At 39.7% G+C, this 18,244-nt stretch overlaps 2 protein-coding genes across 4 annotated transcripts in view; both read right to left on the bottom strand.

The window, feature by feature from the left end:
* Positions 1 to 7,980, bottom strand: part of PAPOLG (poly(A) polymerase gamma) — a 29,348-nt gene extending 21,368 nt beyond the window's left edge. The window contains exons 1-3 of one of the 3 annotated variants that reach the window (XM_019807900.2): positions 7,715 to 7,980; positions 4,466 to 4,627; positions 2,923 to 2,989 (exon numbers count right to left, since the gene is read on the bottom strand). In XM_019807900.2, the coding sequence (XP_019663459.1) occupies positions 2,923 to 2,989; positions 4,466 to 4,627; positions 7,715 to 7,731 (246 nt within the window). In that variant the 5' untranslated portion in view covers positions 7,732 to 7,980. The remainder of the gene's footprint in view (positions 1 to 2,922; positions 2,990 to 4,465; positions 4,628 to 7,714) is intronic. The other 2 variants (XM_034659181.1, XM_002927156.4) reach the window with 2 other exon arrangements.
* Positions 7,981 to 16,423: 8,443 nt separating this feature from the next.
* Positions 16,424 to 16,865, bottom strand: LOC100484971 (small nuclear ribonucleoprotein E). Its single transcript, XM_002927155.4, has one exon. The coding sequence runs from the start codon at positions 16,856 to 16,858 to the stop codon at positions 16,580 to 16,582; it is 279 nt and encodes a 92-aa protein (XP_002927201.2). The 5' UTR covers positions 16,859 to 16,865; the 3' UTR covers positions 16,424 to 16,579.
* Between the last annotated feature and the right edge of the window lie 1,379 nt (positions 16,866 to 18,244).

Genomic DNA, 18,244 nt, shown 5'->3' with positions numbered 1-18,244 from the left:
CACAATATGCTCTTATGGATCTTTCCTGCCTTGTCTCCTGCTCTTCCCTTTTGAAGCTCCAACTGCCAACATGTTACATAATCCAGTCTCCTTTCCATCGCACTTGCCATTCTCCCCACCTCAAATGCTTGCCCTTCCTCTCTGGGTATCTCAATACCATCTGTTTTTTCAAAGTTCAAGTTCCACCTTTTTCAGGAAGCCTTCTCTGATGATCCCCCCTTCCATAACAAGCTCTTTTCCCTGTGTGCTCCTCCACTATTATCTTTAACCTCTTTTATACAACATTTATTATTAACCTTTTTTCCCTGAATACATGTCCCACCTCTTCAACTATATTTAAATTCCTTGAAAATGAGAACTGCGTCTACTATTTCTCTTATTTCTTTTTATAATGCCCAGTGCAAGTTTCAAAGAATATCCCTTGATTAACTTGAATGAAATTATCTATGTAACAGGGTATTATGTCTGTTACTTCCTCTGTTTAATGGGTATTAATGTTTAAGACTACCACACAAGACTACCATGATTTTAGAGCTAGAAAGAAGCCAGTGAATTTATTAGTATGAATCAAAAAGTTAAAGAAGATAGGACCTTTTGGCTTAGCTTTCTACTTTCTATTTTAGTTTACTTTCCTACTTTGAAAAGCAAGATTCTTACATGATTTATGAGAAAGTGATACACCAATCAGAGTAAAATATTTTCATCACAAACCACAGTATTTAACTAAAATGATCTGTTTGAGTTCTAGATGGTTTATAGCTTAAATATCCCAACTGTGTGTGGAATAGTCAAACGATCTTTGATCTAACTCAAATCCTTCCGATATTTTCCAGACTAAAATAAGCAAAAATAAAAGGAACAGCTGATACAGAAAATGGAAAAAAAAATCACTTTATCCACACAGTGGAAAATGTCAAAACCAATTTAAAGTTTTTTATAGTGAGGTATTTTATTCACTTTGCTTAAAAAAATAAATCCAAATTATGACATAGTCTTAAATTTTTATGCCTAGAAATTAAATGTAAACCAGTGATTGCTTTTTGCAGATTAAAGTATTAATGTGAGTGAAATGGGAGAAAAAGCAATTTATTAAAAACAAGAAACAAACAAAAAAACCACCTTTTGACCTTGAAACAGGATTTTTCTGTTAAGTGCAAAGAAACTGTGAAGAAAATTAGTTAGGTGTATCTCTCAACAAATTAATATAGCCTCTTTTGTGAATAATACTTGATTTATCTCAAATGCATTCTTAGAATAGGGATGGAAGCAAAGACCTTGGCACAACCACAATAGTTGACATAAAGACCACACACAGTAAGTCATAAAGCTTGTAATTATGATTTTAAAATAATTCTAGCAAGTTGAGTATTTGGTTTGCACACCCATAATGATTATGGGCTGATTAGAGAAGGAAAACAGATTCCTTTAACATTTACTTAATGCCTGAGCTCTGTCCTGAAATTATGTAAGTGACCAAGACAGGTCTTTTTCTTGTGGAGTTGATCACCTAGTAGCAGAAAAACAAACATGATTTTTTTTTTTTTGTTACTCATGACTAGCATTTCACCTGCTCAGAATTTAAACTTATCTAAATCTCAACTACTGATAACCCTGCTGAGAGTTCAGAAATGAGTCAGATAGCTGTTTGGCAGCAAAAGTAAACAACATAAAGACCATTTATTTAAACCCGATGACTGCGGACTTAGCAGATTCCCTCATGACCTTATTCTGAGTCCATTGTTGAGAAGAACCAATTTTTTTTTTTTAAAGATTTATTTATTTATTTATTTATTTGACAGAGATAGAGACAGCCAGCGAGAGAGGGAACACAAGCAGGGGGAATGGGAGAGGAAGAAGCAGGCTCATAGCAGAGGAGCCTGATGTGGGGCTCAATCCCATAACACCAGGATCACGCCCAGAGCCGAAGGCAGACGCTTAACCGCTGTGCCACCCAGGCGCCCCGAGAAGAACCAATTTTAAACATGTACCATAGGTACACAAAGAAATACTAAAATTTGCAAAAGAATTCTGATGGGTGTTTATCTAATTTCTAAATCCAGGCAGATTAAGGAGAAGAAAGAGTTTACAGAGAGACACAGTGACTGCTATGATATATTAACTTTCAGCTTATTGTTAAGGGAAAGATAGGGAAACTATAAAAATTATAAAAACCAAATGAAAACTTAAAATACAACAGTTTGGGCCACTCAGTGAAGGGGCAAATAATATCACCCAGTTCCGCACCCCCTACTTCAATTTAGTACAGCCAGTAAAATAATATTCAGTGATGATTCCCAGAAATAGGAAAACTCAGTTACATTCAAAATACTCTAAGAAAGCAAAGAAAATATAACTTATTTTAGAAGAAAAATAGTAAAGGTACTTCAGGGGAAAAAAGCTGCATAATTATAAATTAGGATTTGCAAACTCCCATGTCTCAGGGGTCAGGCAGGTATGCAAATGGAAGGTATACATAAGAAACACAGAAACTGACTGATAAATGACAGGCGCTGTGTCGGAGAGAGCAGGCATTGGTGGGGCCACAAGACACTGGAGGGCAGGAGCCCAAATCCACTGAAGCCTCTTCCTGCCTTGCACAAAGGCAGGCCCAATGTTGCCAGATCTGGTATTTCACAAGATGTCTGAAATCTGGCTTTTAAAGTAAAATCCCTTGATATTTAAATTTTGGTAAACTACATGTAATTCAAGCAGGAAATCTATGCAGAATTGCAGCTAGACACTGGGGTAAATTCTCATTTATTTATCTCATTATCATTATTTAGAGACTCAACTGTCTAGACCAATTCATTATGAAGTACACCAAAAAGCCTATTTCAGATTATCCTCAACTCCTGCATCTTATTACTAGGACTAATGATCAGGACATAATGAAACTGAATTCAATGTAGTTTAGAGTCTTACCTTACTCTCACTGACATCAGAAATCCATTCTTTTACTAAATTGTTCAGTTTACCAAGAACAACAAGCCTATAATAAAAAACAACATGCTTTAGATTAAAACTAAGAAAACCCAAAAACAGTATTTAAAAAATGAGTTAAACATATAGGCAGAACCTTTATGTTGGCGCTAGAGTAAAAAGCACATACATGGGCTAATGCTGTCACATCTGTTGATACATACACATCTCTGGCATTCTTAGGTTCCTAAGAGTTCCAAAGAAATGATGAATGTGATGGCAGCATTTTGGTCTTTGAGCTATTCTCAAAATTCAAGAAGTCTAATAAAAAATCAAAATTACCTTCAGTAAGACTGCAGAGGCCAACTGAATTGTCAACTTACTTGGCCTTACTCTGGAATAAAATCAATTCAGTATGGTGATAGAGGTTAGCATCCTCTCATCTACAGTCATAGATCTTTGGATAATTAAAATGGGTAAATTAAATACTGGCTAATTTTTATGAAATAATATTACTTAATAACAGTTGTCTGATATTAAACCAAACTTTCAACCAATAGGATATCTAAATCCATATTTAAAAAAAGAGAGAAAGAGAAAAAAAAGTAGAGGTTAGACATCTCCAGGATAACATATGAAAAATGGAATTCCTGAGATGTCCAAACTTGCTTCTCCCTCAGCCTTCTCTGGGTGATGGAATTCTATCTCTTGAGGTGCTAAGACCCAAAACCTTGGCATCATCCTTAACCTCTCTCACACATATTCCAGTCATTAAACAACCCTACCTTTAAAATATATCCAGAATCCTATTTCTTATTACCTCCACTAACATCCCCTTAGTTCAACCCCCCATCCTTTCCTCCCTGGGTTCTTATAATAGCCTCCTAACCAGTCTCCTGACTTGTGCCCTTGATCCCTCTTCAGACTATTCTCAATATAGCAGCCAGAGTGACTGTGTTAAAACATGAGTAAATCATGTCACTCTTCTGCTCAAAAACCTAATGGCTTCCAATTTCACTCAGAGTAAAAGCCAAAACTTTTATAGTGACTTACAAGGTCCTAAGTGACCTAGTTCTCCAAGCAACTTCCCATCTTATGTTCTTTAAGCCCATATTCACCTGCTTACTCACTCTGCTCTGGACACCCAGGTTACCTTACTATGTAATTCCTTAAATATACCAGGTACACTCCCACCTCAAACACTCTGCCTAGAATGCTCCTCCCTCAAATATCTACATAGTTCCTTCTCTCACTTTGAAATTTTCCCTCAAATGTCAATAAGCCTTCCAGATAACCTTCACTTCCAGCTTCATTTTTCTCAGCAGCATTTGTCATCTGTAACATTGTATTTATTTTATTTATCTGGCTATTAGTCTCTTCCTCTAACCTCTACCTAAAATATAAGCTCCAGGAGGGCCAAAATTTCTCTTCATGTTGTCATTTTTTGTATCCCTAGGCAGGGGCATGGGATGGAGGTACTTTATATTTGTGGAATCAGTGATTAAATAACGTACTGTAAACTATTTTGCATTTTTAAATGACATACCTGTGGTTCAATTCTTCCTCATCTTCGAACACTCCAAATGGTTTCATGGCATCAATTAATTTCTGTGTGTAAATATGATCAATTTCTTTAGGACATGCCAAACTAATTGGAGAAGTGATTCCATAATGCTTTTGTTGACGCTGGCTGTCCAGCATGGTGTTTCTGTTCAAGAAAAATGAAATAGCAGAAAAAATTTAAAGTATCATATCGTACTGATATATTTAATCTCTCAATCCACTCATTAATGTAGCTACCTTAGAAGTTTACTTAGTACTAACAGTTGGGGCAGGCACTTTTTTTTTTTTTTTAGGGGAAAAAAGGGTATTTTGTGTTTATTTTGATGAAGGGCTATTCATACTGCCTCCAACTTTCATGGTTAGGATGTCTTTTCAAGCCAAAAGCAGCATGTGTTGGCATCAGGACAACTGTGCCAGCACCACTTAGCTCAAATGCAAAAAGCCTGAATGGGAGCTGGGCCAGGGCCACCTCCACTACACCCTGCGGACTTAAGTCAAGTACCATCTATATTCAATCTCTGAAAAGCAGTCAGCCACTTGAAAGAAAGCTCGGAGTAAGAACAACGTTCTTTCCCCCTCAAGAAAGAAACAAAAACATCCCATTAGAAGGTCTTTGTGAAATATCCTGGCTTTTAAAAAGAAATCACGACTAGATTTGTCCTTGAGAGACTTACATTAACATCCTTTGCTCAAATCAGAATTTATAGTCCTCACATTTTGTGACTCTAGTTAATTGTTCTCTTCATTTAGATTGGTACCCAGACCATTTTCATACTAAATAACTATCAAATTCGTTACACTTTTATCGGCACAATACAAGCCAACCTCCAAAAGATTCTAGCTATCAGGAAATTATACAATCGAATTTCTGAGTTTGGATTTCAATAATTCCAAAATAAATTCTGGGACCAACATGGGTTGGTAAAACTTTTTATTCTGCTAAGAAAGTAAAGTAAAAATAAACATACACAATAACCAACTAACCCTACCATCTATCTTCACCATTCGATGTTCAGGACCATGAATAACAACGGTAAGAATGTAATCTCAAAAATATAAAAGAACAGTCTTTTTTTTTTTTTAAAGATTTTATTTATTTATTTGACAGAGATAGAGATAGCCAGCGAGAGAGGGAACACAAGCAGGGGGAATGGGAGAGGAAGAAGCAGGCTCATAGCAGAGGAGCCTGATGTGGGGCTCGATCCCATAACGCCGGGATCACGCCCTGAGCCGAAGGCAGACGCTTAACCGCTGTGCCACCCAGGCGCCCCAAAAGAACAGTCTTTTAAATGAATAAATTAGTTCTGCAAACAATAACACACGAAGATACAGTAGTGATTGTTTTTGAATTTCAACTGGTCAAAACACTGACTTATTGCTACTAAGTTCTTACAGGAAGGCATGCTCTTTAGCTAAAGATTTCATTAGGTAAAGAGGGAGAATCAAATGGAAGATAAAATAGCCTATATGTCTTCTGAAATGATTCAAAGAAACAAAAGGGAAACATCAATACTAGCGACTTTAATTTCTTTCTGGTATTAATTTCCCCGTGGAATAAACAAAATTTCAATTAGCGATTCCAAGTAACTTCTTTTTAAAGATTTAGCTTTTTACCAATCTAAGAGAGCTATTTTGGTATTGTCTGCGTGTGTTTAAATATGTATGGTAAATGGATGGGACAGACTGATTATATGTGATCATTCAATTAATTTCAACAATAACCCTAAGACGTAGGTACTGAATAAGTGCCATTTTACAGGTAAGTACCCAAGATCCAAGGGATAGGAAGAGCCAGAATATGAACCAAGATCTTTCCACCACTCCATTCTCCCTTCAACAAATACCTCTTTCTGACACTATGATCTTGGGTCCCCCTTTCTTAACTGTATGCTGAAAAAGTTGGCTATCAAGCTTCCTACCCTACTAGCACTAAAATTCCAAATATATGGTTCTGAACCTCCCTCATCTGGGGCAGGGGGAGGGAAAGCCAAGCAAAAGAATCCCACATTCCCTTCAACTCATCGATTTCACTTATAAGTAAACACCCTAGAGAAATTCTAGTACAAGTGTACAAGGAAACATGTACAAGAATGTTCACTGCCACACTGTAACACTGAACACTTAGAAACAACAGGAAATAGTCACTAACAGGAAAAAGACTAAAACAGGGTGTATCCCTACAATGGAATACAATACAGTAGTTAATATGAATTAATGAGAGTTGAAAATATTAACATGGACAAAGTTCGAATATACTATGTTGCACTAAAAAAAGCTGCAAAATGACAAGTATGATATTAGTTATAAAAAGCTTAAAAACAAGTAAAACAATGCCAGTTATCATAGACACTTAACATGTTGTAATAGCATTTTTAAAAACGCAGCAATAAACATCAAGTTCAGGACTGTGTGGAACTCTAGGGAGGGAGGTGAACGGACGAAGAGGAGGTAAGAGAATCCTTAAGACATATCGGTAATGCTTGATTTCTTTTAAATAAAGATATGTATGTACACCCCCCCCACACACAGAATTCTATGCTTTGGGAGAGATGGATGGTGACTACACAAATGATGCTTATGTTATTCTCTGCATTTTTCTGTTTAAATTATTTCCTAATAAACCAAAATGTTAAGAGCTACAACAAAATCTTGCCAAGCACGGAAACCGTTTCTGACTTATCAAAGTGTGAGCAGGAGGTATAGACCGGTAGATACTCTGTGGGTCGGTGGGCGGAGGCCGGGGGAAGGCGAAAAGATCGTAGCTTTTATTAAAAAGAAACGCATGGGCTGGGATAGGTCATTCACTCCTGAAGACCAGGAGACAGTCTGTCGGGAGGGAGGAGGGGGAGGTAGGGGGATGGTATTTGCGCCAATGCAGACAGGAGCAGAGACGGGCTCAGACAGTGCTGGGGGCAGGAGAGTGACCGACAATTTCTCCCCACGGACACCCACGCCTCTCCCGCCGCTCCCTTGTCTGGGGGCGTCTTCGGAGGCGGGACAGGCGAGGGCAGATAGGGGCTCCAGGAGTCCCCGAGTCTGTGTAGGGGTGGCCAGGTGAGCCGCCGGGTGTAGGGGAGGTGCCCTTGCCGACCGGCCAGGAGCGGGGAAGGAGACCACTCGGGCGAGCTCCGGGCAGGACGCGAGCGGCAGGGCACGGACACCGGGTCCCAGGCCGACCATCCCAACCCACCCCTCTCCGCTTCGCTCCCAACCGCCGCCCCCCACCACTTACGCAGACATCTCTTTCATCGCTTCCTGCGTCTCCCTCACCGGCTAGTATCTTTCTCTCTGGAGTCAAGTTCTTGCTCCTCCCTTCTCCTCCTGTCGACTTTCCTCCGGTCGCTTGTAGCTCGCTTGCTCGCTCACTTTCTCACTTACTATGGCCGAGGCATCCAACCGAGTAGTGAAAACACCACAAAACCGGCTCTATTTATGACAATACAGCGCGGCCGACGCCAATATGGCGCCGCTTCCCAGCCTGCCCCTCGCCCGCTGCGGCCCCGCCCCTGGAGGCCTGGACCCGCCCTCGACCCCGCCCCCTCCTCCTTTGGGTCCAGGGAGGCTCCGGTGGCCCCGCCTACAGGGGGGCGCAGGCTCTGGCTGTTTTGTCCCCTCCTTTGTCCGTGGGACTGTCAATCCCAGCAAACCGCTTGGAATGTAATTAGGAACATATTTTCCCTGTTTCACTAATGAAAGACTATATTTTTAAAAAGATCACAACCTTGCCTAGCAAATACTAGTTTAACTCTTCCGTTATCCTACATCTTTAGTCATAATCATACGTAATCAATTCACTCGTGGAGATTTTGTCGTGATAGGGTCACACCGAGGAACGTGTGACTTTACAATTATCCCAGGGAAAGCAAGCTTGTAAATTGGAGGCTAATCTGTTCACTTCATCTCTACCTCCCCCTGATTTATGACATTCTGGCAGTTGAGGGGGGTTGAAAGAAGAATCGCTAGGAGTTTGTAATATGAGAATAAATCCAAGAACTAATTTAATGCACTAAATCATTACAAGGAAAAGGATGTCAAGAAGCTGCTTTTTCTCGGAATGTGACTCAGTGTCATAGGGAATAGAGGCGATTACTTATAAAATTATTCATTCATTCAAAAATATTTATTGAAAACCAAGAATTGTTAGGCACCAGTGGCTTAATGGTGCATAAAACCAGATGTATTCTTTAACCTTATGAAGTTCAGCGTTTAGTGAGAAAACAATCAAATATAAGTGATATTCTTCTGTTGTAGAACTAAAAGCACCTACTGTGTGTCAGGCATTAGAGATACTTAATTCCTGCCCTTCAGAGTTCACAGTCTAGTGGAGGAGGACAAACATAAAGAGATCATTGAAATACAGATGGGGCCAAGGGATTTAGGAAGGCTTAAAGAGGGCCACCTATTGGAAGCTGGATCTAAGGGCTTGATTAAGTTCGGGCTAAACACCGCATCACACCAGGAGTCACATTATGAAGCTCTGGTAATCCCATCATTGGCGATGGTAAGATTGACCACTGGGTTAACCTGTCGACAATCATCTTGGAACTAAATAGTAATCTGTGGGATGATAACTTTGGCACTAGGTGAATATCCAGCTGTCCATCAACCTATCACCTAATGGTTTCAGTATCTGTTGATACTATTGGCTTAATTATTTCCTTAGGGGTTGCGAATTGTGATTTTCCAGTTCTGTCTACATTTATAGCTGGCATTTTTCTGGAAAGAAGAGCCTTTCCTCATTGACTAGGATTATTAGGTTATTCTGCAATACGATTCCTACTGTAAAGGAAAAATATTCCTTTCTCTTCCAGAGTTAAGAACTTGGCATAATGGCCACCTTCAAAGAAGTTCTTATTTATTTGCTTGCTTATTTTATTCCTTTTAATTTTTTTGAGTATCATATGGACTCATTTTCTAATATAGTTAACATGTTTCAATCAATTACAGTCATGGTTCTTTTAATGCCAAAATTGTCCCAACTTTGGACAGTGGGTTCCTCTATCAAGCTGGTTCCTCGGCTAGTATTTTTTTTTTAAATTTTTAAAATCAATATGATAGATTGGAAAGTGGTGTTTCTTTGTGGTTTTAACTTACATATCCCTGATCAGTGCTATTTCACTAGCCATTTATATTTCTTACTCAGTGGATTCAAATGTTTTGTCCATTTTCCTTGTGGTATAACTGTCTTTATACCAGACTCACCCCTACAAATGAAATGTTCTCCCGGCTTACTGCTGGTCTCTTTCAGCTGCAACGTCCCTGCTTAAGTTTTTCCTTCTGATCATCTCTTGTTCTAGAGTAAGTCTTGAAATAGCTTATTCAGAAAGGAGGCACATTTTCCTAGTTCTGGCATATTTGAAAACATGTCCTTCCAAGCGTGGTAGATGGTGCTTTACTGTTACCTGGCGAGTCTTAAACTTGTAAAACTCTTATTTTTGAAGTTTAAAAATTCTGTCCAAATACGCCTTTGTACGACCGTCTTGTCCCTAAAATGTGTCTAGAACATAATAAACATTAATTTTTTTTCTGAGTACTTTTTAAAAGATTATATTAAGTCCTTTTTTTTAACTTTAAAAATTGCTTCTGTTGCATCCATCAATCAGCTCTTTTTTTGTTTGTTTCTTCAGGTAAACAGAATTGCAACTTGGGAGAATGTTAAAATGTTCATGCAAGTAATTCAGGGAAAAAAGCATCTTTAAAAATTATTATTTTAGCCTTTTAAACATCTACTGGGCTGCCTATAGAACAAGGAGGACGTATCTGTCTTGCTCACCAGCTCATCCTCATAACTTAACATAATGGTTTAATAAAGATTTGTTGAAGGAATTGATTTCTAATGTTATTTTCCCTTATGTCTTTCTTCATCTCATCATCTCTTCATCTTTTTGCCCTAATTGGTAGATAATCTCCACTTTGCCTTCTGCCTCTAACTTAATATTCTGATGTGTTTGAATGTTATGTAAGTATTCCGTTGGAACCTTTTCATCCCTGAACCACCTTTAATAACTCAAGGCATTTCCTTTACCTGGCAGATTGTTGTAGTGGAGTGTTGTTCACACTGGTCATTAGCAGCTTAGGACTAACACCCTTTAAACTGTGACTAGAAGAGTGTGGTACTTCAGGTAGATCATCAAAAAATGACCTTGGGAGCTGATGCTGGGGATGCCCACATAGTGTGCCTAAAAGAACTAGGGTCTGCCCTTCTACCAGCAGGAGAAGCTGTGCCCATACTTAGCTTCTCAGGAGGGCTTTCTACCCCTTGCAAAAGGGGCTGTAACTTATTAAGGGACCCTGAGATCCCCAGGTTCCAGGCAGCTGGCACCTAACCTCAGTCACCCTGGCTCTAAATAATATCTTTGTCCACATTCTGACGAGGCTGCTTTCTCACAAGTTTAAGAAGATAACATCTTGGGGGACACGTTCTTCCATTGGAACACACATAGCACCCCAACACAGCATCATCTCTCTCTCTGGGATGTTTGGAAAATCCTCGACTATGCCATCTTCTCTTTCTGACTCTTGGCTTGTAATTTCCCCCTATGAAGGCCTGTTCCTTAACTCAAGCTGAGTGACCATGTGGAATTCACCCTAAGCCCTGTTGTGTGATAGGTAGTGACCACACAGAGACTCCCTACCCACTTTGAACAACAAAAATAAAATATGTGGTTGAATTTGCTTTCAATGGATTCATGTCCAGTCCTGGTCAGCTGATTTTGAACAAATAGGAGTTGGAAGTTGTCAGAAATTGATATGAGTCCTGTTACAGAGTACATGTTTGATTCCACTCCCCACCCTGCCCTCCAAATTCATAAACTGACACTCTAATCCCAATGTGATGGTATCTGGAGATGGAGCCTTCAGGAGGTAATTAGATCATGAGAGTAGAGCCTTCATGATGAGATTAGTGCCCTTAAAAGAAGAGATGGGAGAGTACTTGCTTCTGTCTTTGGTCCCTGCCATGTGAGGGTACAATGAGAAGACAGCCATCTGTAAACCAGGAAGAGGGCTCTTACCGGACACTGAATCTGCCAGCACCTTGATCTTGGACTTCCCAGCTTCCAGAAGTGTGAGACATGAATTTCTGTGTTTTAAGCTACCCAGTGTATGGTCTTGTTAGTAGACCCAACTGACTAAGAGAGGTCCTAACCAAATTTTTAGTAGTAGGACATCAGATCCTGATAAATTAAAGAGGAAAGAAGCTGGCAGTAGTGACATTTCAGGAATGTAGTAATGTTTTGTTGTAGAATTGTGCATGACGGGGCAGAGAGGAATGGGAGAGGTAGTCCTAGTGAAGCCACATCTCTGCCACTGTGTGCACGTTCTCTGGGTGGGGGGGAAGGACCTTACTCTTTAAGGTCTTATGCTCGTACGGCTAACTGGTGCCCCATTGGAGCCTCAGCCCATGACTGAGGGTGTCTCAGAGGGAGGGGCACCCAAGAATTACCCTTTCTAACAGGCTTCTCAAACTGCTTTGCTTTCAGCCTTCTGCCACAGAGTGGCCTCTACCACTCCATGTTAGGGGTGTCAGAGGGCATCTTCTTGCATCTTCCCCTTACACCCATAATTTGTTGCCTCCTTGTAGAAGTAAGATTGCTTTCTGTGGTTCAACTTTATTTTGCTACTAGTATAAGTTCTCAGTGTTTCTAATGTGAAATTTCTATTGCCAATGCAGATATTTTGTTTGTACGATTTTTAAAAAAAGATTTTATTCATTTGTTTGACAGAGAGAGAGAGAGAGAGCACAAGCAGGGTGAGCGGCAGGCGGAGGGAGAAGGAGAAGCAGGCTCCCTGCAGAGCAGGGAGCCCAACACTGGGCTCGATCCCAGGACCCTGGGATCATGACCTGAGGTGAAGGCAGATGCTTAACTGACTGAGCCACCTGGGCGCCCCTTGTTTGTACGATTTATTATTTTTTTAAATATGAATTTGGTGCAAAGAAGGGACAAGGCAGGTACCTATTCGTTTTTCTGTATCTAGAATAATATGTAAGGTCCTGGGTATGCTTTAAGCAATTCAAGAGTCCATCGATTAGATGAGTTTGCCCTGGAAAGCAATTCCAATTCCAAGTATCTGGATTTTCATGGTTTATGTTTGTGGGGTGAGGCCTCCTGTGTCTCTCAGAATTTTCTTGCATTAAAAAACCTGCTAGCTTCATTGGAAGAGCCTTTGCTCTGTGGGCTTAGATGCGTCAAACCAAGCAAGGTAGCAATCAACAGCTTTCCTGGGAGGCGGCTTAACTGCCTGAAGTTAGGGACCTCAGCAACCCCTCCCAACTGTTTCTGCTCTACACGTTCGGAAGGGCAGGAAAAGTCTTCACGCCAATTTAAAAACTTCTTCCCAGAGCTCGGGGGATTAACATATAAACTCGGTGGACAGAGCAGGTAGGTTTCCTGCTTCTCTCCAAATTGAAGGCAAGATTAATTACGGTACTCACCTGTTCCTGAACCGGCCCGGTAATGGATCCTGGCTGTGTGCTCCCTGAAGCAGCTCTTATCCACAGCTCTCTGCGGACTCCCGGCTTTGATCAGCCCATTTCCTCTCAGCAGGCTAACACGGTAGCCACGGGACACAAGTGCTTAGTTTACAATCATGTTAATTTTGCTTTTTGTTTGTCTTTAGCAGTTGGAGATTAATGAGTAAAAAGGGTGTTTAAATTTTCAACCAGCCTTCTTTTAATCGCTTGGCCGCATTGTTGCTGGCAGTTTTATTACTTTGATTTCCTGAATCAATAAGGTATATAGTTTCCTTGTCCAGTGTTGGGTATAGTGCAAGAAAAGACAGTCCTACCAGGAATTGCTGCTGCCGCTCTGGATTCCACGAAAGGCTAGAGTGAAAATTCTTTAGGGTTTTTGTCATGATTTGTCATAGCATTTTGTTGCTGAATGCATCCCTGGCATTTTAAATAAACCAGGGACATTTCCAAAGTAATTTTACAAAGGATGCTGCTATGCCCATTCTTCATAGCTACGGAATCAAATTAGCCTTTTTCCGTTTCAATGGTGAAAATTAATTCAGATTTTGGAGTAAATTCTTTAGATGAGGTAGTTGCTACTCCCAACTCCTAATTCTGTCTTCTGAACTGAGGAGCGCAGACTCCATTCTTCATTCAATATGTGCTTCTGGCATTTACACAAACAAGCTGGGCCTTGATGTTTCTCTCTCAAAGAGGCTTCGTATCAAAGAAATCCCCCTCAGGTCTAATACATTGTAATGCAGTTTTGTATACACAGTGCCATTAAGCGTGCGTCATTCCTGGCAGTAAGGGACAAGGATAGCTTTGCTTTAACGTAGTGATGATCTTTCTTGCTTGCTTTTTTTCTTAAAAAAGATTTTATTTTATTTTTTACTTAAATTCAATTAATTAACGTACAGTGTGTATTATTAGTTTCAGAGGTAGAGTTCAGTGATCCGTCAGTCTTACATAACATCCAGTGCTCATTACACCACATGCCTTCCTTAATGTCCATCACCCACTTACCCCATCCCCCCACTCTCCTCCCCTCCAGCATCCCTCAGTTCGCTTCCTATAGTTGAGAGTCTCTTATGGTTTTTCTCCCTCCCAGATTTCATCTCGTTTTATTTTCCCCTCCCTTCCCCTATGATCCTCTGTTTGGTTTCTTAAATTTCAAATATGAGTGAGATCATATGATAATTGTCTTTCTCTGGTTGACTTATTTTGCTTAGCATAATGCCCTCTAGTTCCATCCACGTTGTTGCAAATGGCAAGATTTCAATTTTTGGATGGCTGAGTAGTATTCCGTTGTGTACACACACACACACACACACACACACACACATGCCACTTCTTCTTTATCCATTCATCTGTTCATGGACATCTGGGCTTTTTCCATAGTTTGGCTATTGTGGACATTACTGCTATAAACATTGGGGTGCAGGAGACCCTTCGGATCACTACATTTGTATCTTTGGGGTAAATACCTAGTAGTGTAATTGCTGGATCATAGCGTAGCTCTATTTTCAACTTTTTGAGGAACCTCCATACTGTTTTCCAGAGTGGCTGCACCAGCTTGCGTTCCTACCAATAGTGTAAGAGGTGCATCCTTGCCAACATCTGTCATTTTCTGACCTGTTAATTTTAGCCATTCTGACTGGTGTGAGGTGGTATCTCATTGTGGTTTTATTGTATTTCCCGAGGCCAAGATATTTGAGCATTTTTTCATGTGTCTCTTGGCCATTTGGATGTCTTCTTTGGAGAAATGTCTGTTCATGTCTTCTGCTCATTTCTTGATTGGAAAATTTGTTCTTTAGGTGTTGAGTTTGATAAGTTCTTTATAAATTTTGGATACTAGCCATTTATCTGATAAGACATTTGCAAATACCTTCTCCCATTCTGTTGGCTGTCTTTGGTTTTGTCGACTGTTTCCTTTGTTGTGCAAAAGGTTTTTAATTTGATGAAGTCCTAATAGTTCATTTTGCCTTTGTTTTCCTTGTCATTAGAGATGTATCTTGCAAGAAGTTGCTGACTGTGTTCTCCTCTAGGATTTTGATGGATTCCTGCCTCACATTTAGGTCTTTCATATATTTTGAGTCTATTTTTGTGTATGGTATAAGAAAATGACCCAGTTTTATTCTTCTGCATTTGGCTGTCCAGTATTCCCAACACCATTTGTTGAAGAGCCTGTCTTTTTTCCATTGGATATTCTTTCCTGCTTTGTGAAAGATTAGTTGACCATACAGTTGAGGGTCCATTTCTGGGTTCTCTATTCTGTTCCATTGATCTATATGTCTGTTTTTGTGCCAGTACCATACTGTCTTGATGATTACAGCTTTGTCATATAACTTAAAGTCTGAAATTGTGATGCCCCCAGCTTTGGTTTTCTTTTTCAACATTCCTTTGGCTATTTGGGGTCTTTTCTGGTTCCATACAAATTTTAGGATTATTTGTTTCAGCTCTGTAAAAAAAGTTGATGGTATTTTGATAGTGATTGCATTGAATGTATAGATTGCTCGAGGCCCATAGACATTTTAACAATATTTGTTCTTCCAGTCCATGAGCATGGACCGTTCTGCCATTTCTTTGTGTTTTCCTCACTTTCTTTCATGAAATCTCTATAGTTTTCTGAGTACAGACTCTTTACCTCTTTGGTTAGGTTTATTCCTTGGTATCGTCTGGGTTTTGGTGCAATTATAAATGGGATTGATTCCTTAATTTCTCTTTCTTCTGTCTCATTGTTACTGTATAGAAATGCAACTGATTTCTGTGCATTGATTTATATCCTGCCACTTTGCTGAATTCCTGTATGAGTTCAAGCAGTTTTGGGGTGGAGTCTTTCGGTTTTCCACATAGAGTCATGACATCTGTGAAGAGTGAGAGTTTGACTTCTTCTTTGCCTATTTGGATGCCTTTTATTTCCTTTTGTTGTCTGATTGCTGAGGCTAGGACTTTTAGTACTATGTTGAACAACAGCAGTGAGAGTGGACATCCCTGTCGTGTTCCTGACCTTAGGGAAAATGGTTTCAGTTTCTCGCCGTTGAGAATGATACTCACTGTGGGTCTTTCATATATGGCTTATATGATTATTGGGGTATGTTCCCTCTATCCCTACGCTGTGGAGAGTTTTAATCAAGAAAGGATGTTGTGTTTTGTCACATGCTTTTTCTGCATCTATTAATAGGATCATATGGTTCTTATCCTTTCTTTTATTAATGTGGTGTGTCATGTTGATTGATTTGCAGATGTTGAACCACCCCTCAGCCCAGGAATAAATCTCACTTGGTCATGGTGAATAATCCTTTTAATGTACTGTTGGATCCTATTGGCTAGTATCTTGGTGAGAATTTTTGCATCCATGTTCATTAGGGATATTGGTTTCTAATTCTTTTTTGGTGGGGTTTTTGTCAGGTTTTGGGATCAAGGTAATGCTGGCCTCATAGAACAAGTTTGGAAATTTTCCTTCCATTTCTATTTTTTTTTTAAATAAAAACAATCCCACAGCACTTATTGTCCTCTGGTAATAACATAAAGGTAATCAAAACAATACAAACAAACGTTTTAGAACTATACTCCCAACAAAGGACATCTAAAAAAAACAAACTACATGGCCTTCTCAAGAATTTCTCACTTCATTGATCATTTCTAGTTGGAGATACTTTGGAGCAGGGTAATATTATCTCCTTTTAGCATGATCCGACCCAGCTGTTTTCTTGACTTTGTTTTAGAATGAATCTCTTCAGCATCATCTAATACGAGGTTCATGTACTCATCAAAACCAATGATACAGCCCTCTATCCGCATGTTCACTTGCTCATAAAGCCACACCTGAATTCGAGATCTATTTTGCAAGTATCTGAAGATGAGGTTGATGGGCTGAACCATCACCTTCTGCACTTTTTGGCCCTGGCCACGGTACACCATGGTGGAAGCCGACCCCATTTCTATTTTTTGAAACAGCTTCAGAAGAATAGGTATTAATTCTTCCTTAAATGTTTGGTAGAATTCCCCTGGGAGGCCATCCGGCCCTGGACTCTTGTTTGTGGGAGATTTTTGATTACTGCTTCAATTTCCTTGCTGGATATGGAACAGACCTTACAGTGTCTGTTCAGGTTTTCTATTGCTTCCTGTTTCAGTTTTGGTAGTTTATATGTTTCTAGGAATGCATCCATTTCTTCCAGATTGCCTTACTTGTTGGCATATATTTGCTCATAATACGTTCTTATAATTGTATTTCCTCGGTGTTGGTTGTGATCTCTCCTCTTTAATTCATGATTTTATTTATTTGGATCCTTTCTCTTTTCTTTTTATAAGTCTGGTCAGGGGCTTATCAATCTTATTCTTTCAAAGAGCCAGTTCCTAGTTTCCTTGATCTGTTCCCCTGGTTTTTTTTTTATTTCTATATCATTGATTTCTTCTCTAATCTTTATTAATTCTCTTCTCCTGGTTGGCTTATGCTTTATTTGTGTTCTTTTTCCAGCTCCTTTAGGTGTAAGATTAAGTTGTGTATTTGAGACCTTTTTTGTTTCTTGAGAAAGGCTTGTATTGCTATATTCTTCCCTCTTAGGACCACCTTTGCTGCATCCCAAAGGTTTTGAACAGTTGTGTTTTAATTTTCATTTATTTCCATGAATTTTTAAAATTCTTCTTTAATTTCCTGGTTGACCCATTCATTCTTTAAAAAGATGCTTTTTTAAAAAAAGATTTTATTTATTTATTTGACAGAGATAGAGACAGCCAGTGAGAGAGGGAACACAAGCAGGGGGAGTGGGAGAGGAAGAAGTAGGCTCCCAGCAGAGGAGCCTGATGTGGGGCTCGATCCCATAACGCTGGGATTACANCTCATAGCAGAAGAGCCTGATGTGGGGCTCGATCCCATAACGCTGGGATTACACCCTGAGCCGAAGGCAGATGCTCAACCGCTGTGCCACTCAGGCGCCCCTAAAAAGATGCTTTTTAACCTCCATGCATTTGTTTTCCTTCTAAATTTCCTCTTGTGACTCAGTTCAAGTTTTCAAGCATTGTGGTATGAAAATATGCCGGGAATAATTCCAGTCTTTTGGTACCAGTTGAGACCTGATTTGTGACCCAGTATGTGGTCTATTCTGGAGAATGTTCCATATGCATTTGAGAAGAATGTGTATTTTGTTGCTTTAGGATGGAATGCTCTGAATATATCTGTGAACACCATCTGGTCCAGTGTGTCATTCAAAGCCCTTGTTTCCTTGTTGATCTTCTGCTTAGAGGATCTGTCCATTGCTGTGAGTGGGATGTTAAAGTCCCCTGCTATTATTGTATTATTATCAATAT

This window comes from Ailuropoda melanoleuca, chromosome 4, assembly GCF_002007445.2.
Source record: "Ailuropoda melanoleuca isolate Jingjing chromosome 4, ASM200744v2, whole genome shotgun sequence".
In the NCBI taxonomy this organism is placed as follows: domain Eukaryota; kingdom Metazoa; phylum Chordata; class Mammalia; order Carnivora; family Ursidae; genus Ailuropoda; species Ailuropoda melanoleuca.
Note: the sequence above shows the minus strand (reverse complement) of the source record. Positions and strands in the feature narration are given on the sequence as shown.

What these genes read in the sequence shown, in the direction of transcription:
- LOC100484971 (XM_002927155.4), bottom strand. Translation starts at nt 16,858, where the DNA reads ATGGTGTACCGTGGCCAGGGCCAAAAAGTGCAGAAGGTGATGGTTCAG.